Raw genomic sequence first — 10,812 nt, 5'->3', positions numbered from 1 at the left:
AGATGATATGACACATGGAGACAGTCACACTACTGGCCCAGGTCATATGTTTCAGTGAAATATCTGTCTGGAGAAACAAATTTTTCTTTCTTGTGTACAGTCAATCCAAGTATACTCAAGCTACCCCGTTCAGATTCTCATTTTCTTACGTGTTATCGTTTTCTATATGGAAATTTTAATGTATGTTTCAAGTTGGTTATATTAACTGGAAACGAGTCGATCAGAGGTGAAGAGGATAAAAAGTAAAACGTAAAAGTTGACACATCACCTTCAGCAGCTGTCACCCATCTTCACCTACTCACCCATCAATAACTTCACACCCATCCTCACAAAGGAATAGGGAACACAGATCTAGTATTTTTCCTACCACCAACATTTAATTATTGCTACAGGTATTGTCATGTTTCTAGTTGTCACTGTAGTCTCGTTTGCAATACCCACCATCCTCGTAGCTGTCTACAACCTCACCCCATCTTGTTTCACCAACAGCAGGAGTAATAAATGTATCAATAATATACAAGTGTTGTTGCCTATTAACTGTATGAGTATTGGAAGTGAAGGAGAATAATATATTACCATGAATATTCTTGTAAATTTTATTAGTTTCCACAAGAACCAGATTTAACCTCAAGTAACCTATCAGCTGTTAAGTACTTGCCCTACAGTACTGTATATAGTTTGTTACATCATGGTTCCTCTCTTCACATCAATGGATAAACAATAATCTTATATATAATAAAACCTTCTATTCAACATCACCTAAGATACAATAAACCTTTACAGACACACAGTTGACGGTGCTAAAGGTGACGTCAATGTTTGCTCTACTCCCTTGTGTCATGCTCATGGCTACCTGGTGGAAATGTAGACTGGCTGGTTCATGTCTGATTCGAGGCAAGATGATCACGATGAAGATGTGGTGAGTCAGCGTGCTGTTGCTTACTTCACGGTCATCTGGGAAACTTCCTCCAGTTGTTGATGAGTTGTGTCACTTAAACGTAGGAAGCATGATTGATTACTTTCAATCTACTTCATATTGTCACATTGAGCGGTCAAGATAAATGTAATCATATTTTGTTATCATTGTCATTTCTTAAGGAATATAAAGGTAAGATAATATATATCATAATACTAGAATAAGAAGTTGTTAGACCTTTGGGTTCCTCTTCATCGTGTTGTTGTCTCTCATGAGGGACCCATCACTGGTCTGGAGAAACTACTCTTACAAGCGCCCAGGTGAGTAGACACATGATAGACATAATATAATGTTGCTCTGAGATATATTACCTATACGTACTTGGAATGAAATGATCAAGTATAAAGGGAAAATTATGTGATGGGAGGGATATGACTTTGGGTATAAATAACACAAACCTACACAGAGTATCTTGACATATAACGTCTATACTAAAATCGAAACAACAGTGAAAACAAAGTAAAAATAAATACCAAGATATAAATATGTTATGGGGGTTTGACTTGTACAAAGACCTTCATAAGAATAAATAAAGTACAGTACAACAGTTCAGGTGTTACATGCAGCTACATCCCACACACAAACCTGATCCACAAATATTAGTCTATGCCAGAGTAACTTGGATAATTCTGTAAAATATATGGTTGGTCAATTAATTTATTTTAAACTATTGCACATTTTGCCAATGTATGATTTTAAATGAAGACTGTGGGCATAATGTCATTCAATATAGTAATATCAACAACAAATTCTTAAATAAATACAATAAAGTATCTACATTAACATTCAAAGTCAAGATAAAAGTATTTACCCATATTCTGCCATAAAAAAATAATTAAGGTAAAAGTTTATATAAAATACACGAGAAAATTTTCCTCACAAAATACATATCAAGCTGAATTTGAGTACAGGGGGTCCCCGACTTACAAACATCCAGTTTACAAATAACAGCCGGTACGAACGGCGTTAAAACTTGAAATTTACAGTACAGTATTATATTTACCTGATGACTTGTTCTTTTTTTACTTTCATTTACTGTATTTTGTCATTCTATTTCTGCTTTTGTCCTAAATTAAGTGATTTTAGACGGTATATAAGGACTTTGGCTATGATATAGTAGGATTTTAAACATTGTTCTGTAAGTACGGAATGCATATACAGTAGCATGTGTTCCAACTTAGGTACAAATTGGACTTAAGAACATCCTCAGGAATGGAACCCATTCGTAACCCGGGGACCCTCTGTACTGTAAAATTTTGCCTCTCAAAACTGCCTTAAAATATACAGATGCAATTAAAACAAATTATGTAAAAAGTTATCAGAAAATAACATAACCACACTGCTGTGGTTTATTAGACAGCACAGGACCACAACTCTCCTAAAAATTATCCATGTGGCAATATCTTGGTAACATATCTCCCAGATACAGTATATATATATACTCAATTTGTACTTAGTTTTGTGAAATAATATAAAAATATTACAAACTTTTAATTACAGACAATTCATCATTAAAAACAGACAAAACAATTTTTTCTTCTTTATCTTAAAACTTGTTCCATACTTTTTGAATTCTGTTCATATAAATTTCCTTAATTTGAACAATGTAACTTGATTTCCCTAACTTGAGCATCTGTAACTTGAGGGAAGAGTACTTAACTTTGAACTTTGACTGTAGTATAAAAATAAATAGGTTCAAACATTACTCTCACTCTTTGTTCTCAAATAATAATGTGACGGATGTGAAAAATTATATTTCAGTAAGCTGTTTAAATCTTCTATATCACACACAGCTTCATGCATTTTATTTCTTATACCATTACAGCTTTTTGTGGTTAGATTAATTCCCTGAGAACATGCAGAATCTACATTTTTAAAACATGGGATTTGAGCAGAGGCAGAATTACTGTAGTTAATAGTTTTTGTGTTTGTAACACCATATCCAAAATTTTTAGCATGACAGTGGCCTTTGTTAGCTTGTAATTTGGCATCATATATTTTTTGACTGCTGTTATTGGGAGATTTTAAAACCTGGTTGGTCTGGATGTGCTTCTTACCCATGAGATCTGAAACTCTGGACTGTTCTTCACATAATTTGGGTAAAAGAGTAAGTTTACTTGAATTATCCCTCTTCTTAACATCTAATAAGTTGGGAATACATCCTTCAGTGTTCTTGTCCTCTTCTAGGTTCTTGATATTATCTTGATCACAACCTCTCAAAGACTTCTTCTCCTCATGGTTTTTCCTTCTACATTCTTTATTCATGTATATTGTGAATGCAGATAAGGTTTTACAAGCGGCATTTGGTCTTCCTGCTTTCACTTCTTTAATAACATCTTCCTGAAGTTGTAAGTGGTCTCCAAGAATGGGGTAGAGTAGAACAGAGAGTTCATCCTCCCCATAACTGGTGAAAGGACAACCACCCAATTCTGATGGTTGAGACTGAAGATCCTAAAAGAGATGTAAAATCATATTAAATTGACAATACTGACAGATTCGCATTATAAAACTTTTCCTAAAATTTTAATGCTACCAATATACAGGGTGCTTATATTCTCACATTTTCCTAGCTTCTCCAGACTGGATTGCTTAGTTTGTTAGTCCTTAGGATTTCCCCTAGCCTGAATTAGTAACTTGAGAAGAAAAATTTAAGACTACTTAACCCCTTAGCTATGGGGATGACACTTTTAATACTGTATTTTATTTGGCTAATGTCAAATGATTTTATCTTCATGTTAATTCTCTACAAAATAAAGGAAGGTTATTGAACTGGGTCAAAAGTTAAAAATATAGTGCAGTACTTTTACACGTTTGATACTAAAAAAATTAAAGTTTGATATACAACATTGATAAACATTATAATTTTTTGAATAAATACTGACCTGACTGTACCCTCATCACCACTGACATAATTCAAGTTAATCACACTAAAACAGGTTAAGTCATGTAGGTTAAAATAATCTTTTAAGAATTCAATACAACTTATTAAAAGAGCTTTCATATAAAAATATCTTCTCAAATTCAGATATGCAGAAGGGTTCATGAAAATAAGTTACCATGATACTCAGTTACTATTTTTGTACTACAGTATATTCTCCAAACTATGGTTAAAACACATTTCACACGAATACTCAACAAACCTGAAGAGCAGAACAGGAATGTGACGTATAATTTTTCCTGCCACCTTCTATACCATACAGGTGCCTGATACCATAGGTGTAACGATTCTTATCAGTTCCGTCCCAGGTATGACAGCAGCCACCAGAATGACCTTTATGGGGTTTACTGTAAAAATTCTCCCAAAAGGCTATGTTCTCCATTACAGGTAACCCAATATCCTTAAGATAAAGAGTGTAGCGTATCCTTGCATGGTGACGGAGACGACCTGTGCTAGAGAGGATCTTGTGGAGCTCTTGCATGCATAGGGGGAAATTCGGGACTTGGCTCTCAATATCTGTAGAACGGAGACTGTTTGAAGAGAGAACCATATAATCACCACCTTGATGTTTTCTATACAATCTATAGAGGTTCTTCTTAACCTGCCGTAATCTCGCATCAATAGCAATCAAGTTTTTGGCGCCAGAGAGAGATAATTCCTTCAGGCCAAATTCTAATGTAGCTTTAAACACACAACACAACAGCTGCAGTAAATTATGGCAATGTATCTCAACGTCACCTGCAGTCACAACTACTTGACGCTCCTTTACCAGAGACTCCACCACTGTCCACGGTACTGCAAGAGATATTATAAAATCACAATAGAATGGTAATGTCAATGTGTATTCAGCATTTTGCATTTAATCATAAGAGCAACGGAATATAAAGTGCACATCATATGTTTACCTTTGTTATTTTTTTACTAATAGTCCCCATACCCAAGGAAATGAAATCTTTTAAAAAATATTTGTATTCATTCAAAAATGCCTGGTAACTGTACTTAAATTTTACCTGTATTTATGTGTTAACTTATTACTCAACCATGGCATGTAGTCCAAATGATGAATATGTGGGATATAAATGATGAATAACAGTAGCGTTCCCCAGTTGATTAGTGATGAATATGAGAATTAACAAATAAAGGGGAGACAAATAACAGGAGCCCCTTGTACATTAACAATTTGGGGAATGGCTTACAACTCCCATGACAGTGTAGATATTTATGAAAAGTAAAGGCAAGTGAATTAAAATATTGTAATGTATAATCAAATATCAAAATATAAATACGGTACTGTAGCTACCTTTAATGGCATGTTGACAGTTCTGTCTTCCATAACATTCCAACATGCCAGATGATAGAATTTCATCTGATATTTTCTGTACTTGAATTATGAATTTCTGATGGGAAGATGTTAAAGCCATAGACCTCAGAGCAAAATGTGAATGCCTTTTCAGTTCTCTCACAGAGTGTGTTACTGTTTGTTCACCTCCACATTCCATCCTGTATTCAAATAGTTGTGTTTCTGCTTCAATAAAAAAGGTTTGAAGTTGTCCACTTTCTAAACATGTCAATCTGAGAAAGAAAACCAAAAGTACAGTAATAAGTTATTATAGTGACATACCTGTGGGGTAAAAGTCCACCAAAGTGTGCAGTGATATACAGGAGGTCCCTGACTTATGAACGCTCAACTTAAGACAAACACTGATACGAACGGGGTTCAACTTGAAATTTACAGTATTTTATTTGCTTGATGACTTATTTTTTATTTTCATTTACTGTATTTTGTCATTCTATTTCTTCTTTTGTCTTAAATTAAGTGATTTTAGATGTATATAAGGACTTAGACTATGATATAGTGGGATTTTAAACACTGTTCTGTTAGTATGGTATGCACATAGCATGTGTTCCGACTTACATACAAATCCGACTTAAGAACGTCCCCAAGAACTTAGCCCATTCGTAACTCGGGGACCCCCTGTATCCAACACTGTCTTCACTAAGCCTTCCCCCAATAGTCATTGATAAAAACAAACTTTACAAAGAGCATCCAAATAAATTTAAACTATGAAAATAACAAAAACTCAACACAAACCTTAGCACAAAGTGTGAAATGCGATCCTTACGTGAGCCTTCTATAAGACAATCTGAATTAGAACGAATGGATGAGTGATCAACAATGATACTTCGTACTTGATCAATATCACCCCAGCATTGATGAATCTGGAAGATAAAATATGACAGCTATTCTAGAAATATTTGCTAAGAAATTAAAAAAACACTAATGTAATATCCTACAAAGTTTAGAAAATTAACACCCTGAAGACCAGAGGGAATATACAAACTTGATATTATTTATACAGTTGCGGAAATGCGTTCCTACACCCCCTGTTGTAACCCGTGTCTCCAAACGGCCGAATTATATGACCTATAGCATACCTATCCACCAATCACTTCTGTCACATAACCAATACCCATTCATTCCTAAATAGCGATATTTCTACTGTGACATAACTGTTTGGAGACACAGGTTACCACAGGAGGTGTAGGAGCATATTTCCACAACTGTACCAGACATAAGACAGTGTATCCACCTTACATAACTCTCCTGAGAAAAAGGTGATAAAAAACTGAAAGCTAAATGTAACCAATACTGTATTATAAGAAATTTAAGAACAAAGCCCCAGAGAATCTGAGAGAAAATCACAACTCTGCGATAATCCCCAAAGCAATTCTAAAAATGACTACTCACTAAAACAAACAGAAATTTTAACTGGAGGCAGGTCAGATATATGAGGGTATAATCTTGAGAGCTCATTACAATATAAAACGGAACCAATGAACAGAGACTCATGTATAAGTACTGTACAATCAAGTCTTTCACAGTTTCAGGACCAAAAGGGATAAATCTGTAAGACATTTCAGAAATCTTCCTGAGAACTACTAACCTACTAAACATACCAACGTACCTGACACAAGAAGAAGAGTCTTGTTTCTGCATCTTGATATAATTTATTAAGTTGGATGTTACCTTCTGGAGGTTTCATATAAAATGTCATGTCTGCAAATTGGCAGGATGAAACCAACTCTGTAAGAAATATATTTCTTAAGGTACTGTATATGATACTGTACTGTACAGTGCCATACAGTATATCATTACTTTGTACCAAATATGAGAAAAAGAAGATCATCAAGTATGCAGTTTAATTCATAGATTATTATATAGCTATGGCATGAGTCCCTTAAAAAAGTAATTTTACCATTGAACTTTCTCTTATACAGGTATATTATTAGGAAGAAGTCAAAAATACATCAACAAATGTTACACACCATTTGATTAACCATTTTTTCATTAACTCTGCCATTTATGAGTTTCATAACAAGGTGGGAGGTTAGTCAGTTCATTGTTGACCTGCAGTGGGCCTGCACAGGCTCTTGAATGTACAAGAACATTTGCCAATGTTGGTCATACCTGGAGTTAAAGGGATTTACATTTGAATGTTATCACAGAATTTGTTGGAACAGTAGCTGTACACAAATTGCATATCCTCATAATTTTTGAGTATTTTTAACTTTATATACTGACTTCAACTACTAACAGTTTAAGTTAGGTAGGTTTGGTTAGGTTATTGCTTCATACCTTAAAGGCGGCAACACACTGGGCACTCTCCTCATTTGAGCACTAATTCGGCCAGCAAAGATCCCAGCAAACAGTTGTCCATTTCTCGCAACAGCAGAAATCCTGTTGCTTGCTAGGCCGTCAGGCCAACGGCCAGCAAAATGGGCAACATGTTTGGGGTAAAGTGCCCAGTGTGCAGCTGCCTTAAGGAAACAGCCTGAGTACATGTTGGCTGACAAGTGGAATGTTCAATAGAAGTATTTGCATGTCATCAGTACATGAAGGTAAAAATATAATGATGGAAGTGGAAGATACACATCCATTATTTATGGGAAGAAAAACTATTCGAGAATCACGTCATCAAAACATACCAGTACCTGTGTGATATGTTCCTCCCTCAGACAACTCGGGAAGTGTGGGCCTGTTATCAACACTTCCCTTTAACAGTAGATCCTTCCAACTTCATCCTCTTCTCTCACTAACCGGTCGACCAGTTCCCTGTTTAGTATCCAGACACCATCATTCTTTGGTTTTTATATGGGAGAGACGATATTCCATCCTTCAATAAAGCTGTGTTATTATTTGCACATTAACTCGTGACAACAGATTTAAATACTCTCAGGTTGGTTGTGTTACCAGCTCAGAATTTACGTTTTCTTTGAGAAGGAGAGACATTGATTCATTCTGAGTCTTTTAATATTATGTGTGGTGGATATTGAATGTGGGGTATGATACATGTTGATTTGAGTGTGGTAGACATTTATTTTGATAGTGGAACTGTGATGGTAATGATTGTGGTGCGTAAATGATCAGTGGTTGGAATTGTAAGGCATTGATGTGAGACAGTGCTTGTGAGTGTGATGGAGATAATGTTGGTGGTCATACTGGTGCTGTTGGTGGTTGTACTGGTGGTGGCAGTGATAATGTTGGTGGTAATGGTGGTGGTGGTGGTCATAATGGTGCTGTTGGTGGTTGTGCTGGTGGTGGTAGTGATCATGTTGGTGGTAATGGTGGTGGTGGTGGTCATAATGGTGAAGCTCTCACAGGTATAAATTAACACCGCCCGCCTGCCAATGTCTGGTAAATTCGATGTTGGCGAATAAAAGATGACCAATCGTCCGCTCGACTGACGGGTAGCAAAAATAGCTCCAAAATTATGACATTTCTCGAAAAAAGAGCACTAAATACACCGAGTCATGGGAGGTCAGGGTCACCGATGTAGGTCAAATGTCACATTATGTATCGATGCGGTTTGGCTAGTTCATGAGATATCCTGACTGAAGTGTGTTATATCATGGTGTTTACTATTCACTAAATATTAGTACTAATGAGTTTGCGTATGTATTTCCTCCTTGTTGAATATAATTAGTCTTGGATGAAAGTTTCAGACAGCCTTCTGATTCTTGTTGTTGTTGTGAGGTCATTAGTAGTCATGGCTTGACTGGCCGCCTGATTCATGAGTTAATTTCCATCTACATTCTTTCTCTGTCCTTCAACTCTATCAATTTATCCATCAACCTTGTCAATTTTATCTACCAACTTTTTTTTCTCAGACCAAAACTGAGTTAAGGCTAACTCAGTCCATCAACTCAGCCCTTCACCCACGTCAACCCCATCCATCAATCCTGTCATATATCAATTAATACTGTAGTCGGTAGTGACACCTGGGAAGTCATTGATTACTTTTGAGGGGTTAAGAAATAATACATACATTCGATGTAAATTTATTTTATTATTATGTGAATCGTTTACATTATAGTACACAGTCACCATATTATAGCTACACATTGACGTTTATATCTACGCTAACCCACCCACTCTATACTCCCTCAACTAGGAGTCCCTTTACCCCAAAAAATGTCACAACATAATAATGAACGTCAAGTTTTTGTTCGATAAAGCTGTGCTGTAAACCCACATTTTCTTTAACTATTAAGTCTTGTAGAAGATGGTCATGTGGATGATTTATCACCAGGTTATCAGGACACATCCACTAACTTCTGCTAGATTACATGAATACATCTAGTAGATTCAGAATATGTGAAGAACGTTGACCAGCTTACATGAGCACTTCCATTAGATGCAAATTATGTTAACAACTTCTACCAGATTACCTAAACTCATCCAGTTGCTGCTCAGTATGCCAGCTACTGTCTACGAGATTATATGAACACATCTAGTAGTTGCAAGTTACATGAACAACTTACTATCAGAATACATGAACACATTTAGTTTGGGAGGTGTGGTAAGATAGAGATGTATGTGTGTATGTGTGTATGTATGGAGAAGTTGTGGTGCGGGATTCGTCATGGTCCATCGCACGAGCGTAGTGATGACTGGGGGGAGGAGGATCTCTGGCCGTCTACTTCCTCCTGCTGATGCCGAACCTGAAGCCCTTGGTATGGCTAGAGAGGCCCCTGTCACTGGCGATATTCTTGAGGAACTGAAGCAACTCTCCAGCCTTTACCTGATTTCCCACATCCTCTTCCGTCGCCTCGTCCTCCTCTACTGGGTTCTCGTACTTGGGTGAGGGAGGGGCGTTGGGTGCTGTAGGTGTCACATAAGATCCTGTTATTATTTTCACCAAGGAGCCGATGGTTCTCTTTGACGTCAAACTATTTTCTTACACAAATATTTCACAACAGATTAAAATGATTTGAGAGTTAAAAGGCTTGAGGAAAGAAGTATTTTAAGTGATTACTAGTCTTAATTTACCTTACCTCAACATGTATCACTAAGATTGAATAGATTACTAGAGAGAATATCATACCATCAAGGTAAACTAGTGGTAAACACGTGTACTATGTACTCTATTAATGAATATATTCTATTAACTCCTTGAGTACGGTGTCACCTCAGAGATGAATAAGATCGCCTGACGTTAACCAAATAAAATATTAACATTGACGTCTCCGTAGTGAAGGAGTTAGAGGAGATAGTCACTCAGAGTAACGTAAGCAGTATCATGTACTGTACAGTATCTCCTGACTGCAGGGTGTGGTGGGTTGACCAATGACTTAACCTAACTCTGTTAATACTGACCTGTGGGGAGGCGATGGCCGGGATCGTCAGCGAGTGGGATGTCAGGGACGGCCCGGTAGCCTGGGGAGTACTGAGAGGAGCCAGTAAGAGCCAGACCCCTGAACCGGGCCAAGGGATGGAATGGCTGGAACCTCTTACGTTCACCCACTGGTGCAGCGACTACACGGTTGAAACTTGGGTTCTGAAACATCAACAAAAGGCTCATTTAACGTAGGAAATAAGAGGTGTACGCACTGTGAG

At 36.7% G+C, this 10,812-nt stretch overlaps 2 protein-coding genes across 2 annotated transcripts in view; both read right to left on the bottom strand.

Moving 5' to 3' along the window:
• Window positions 1-608: 608 nt before the first annotated feature.
• On the bottom strand, window positions 609-7,380 carry LOC121872149 (DNA primase large subunit-like). The gene is made up of 6 exons (XM_042374826.1): window positions 7,242-7,380; window positions 6,881-6,999; window positions 6,007-6,134; window positions 5,215-5,486; window positions 4,117-4,709; window positions 609-3,427 (listed from the first exon to the last, which is right to left on the bottom strand). The coding sequence occupies exons 2-6, from the start codon at window positions 6,968-6,970 to the stop codon at window positions 2,672-2,674; spliced, it is 1,839 nt and encodes a 612-aa protein (XP_042230760.1). The 5' UTR covers window positions 6,971-6,999; window positions 7,242-7,380; the 3' UTR covers window positions 609-2,671.
• Window positions 7,381-9,242: 1,862 nt separating this feature from the next.
• LOC121872148 overlaps window positions 9,243-10,812 on the bottom strand; it is a 49,263-nt gene continuing 47,693 nt past the window's right edge. The window contains exons 5-6 of the mRNA XM_042374825.1: window positions 10,573-10,753; window positions 9,243-10,077 (exon numbers count right to left, since the gene is read on the bottom strand). Of these exons, the coding sequence (XP_042230759.1) occupies window positions 9,893-10,077; window positions 10,573-10,753 (366 nt within the window). The 3' untranslated portion in view covers window positions 9,243-9,892. The remainder of the gene's footprint in view (window positions 10,078-10,572; window positions 10,754-10,812) is intronic.

Source organism: Homarus americanus, unplaced genomic scaffold, assembly GCF_018991925.1.
Source record: "Homarus americanus isolate GMGI-L3 unplaced genomic scaffold, GMGI_Hamer_2.0 scaffold22069, whole genome shotgun sequence".
NCBI classification, from domain to species: Eukaryota; Metazoa; Arthropoda; class Malacostraca; order Decapoda; family Nephropidae; genus Homarus; species Homarus americanus.
Note: the sequence above shows the minus strand (reverse complement) of the source record. Positions and strands in the feature narration are given on the sequence as shown.

Bases quoted from the DNA above. Each gene is read 5' to 3' on its own strand.
- LOC121872149 (XM_042374826.1), bottom strand. From the start codon at position 6,970: ATGACATTTTATATGAAACCTCCAGAAGGTAACATCCAACTTAATAAA. The intron at 5,487-6,006 runs GTTTGTGTTGAG...TTTCTTTCTCAG, and splicing joins ATTTCACACTTTGTGCTAAG to ATTGACATGTTTAGAAAGTG. The intron at 4,710-5,214 runs GTAGCTACAGTA...TATCTCTTGCAG, and splicing joins CTGTCAACATGCCATTAAAG to TACCGTGGACAGTGGTGGAG.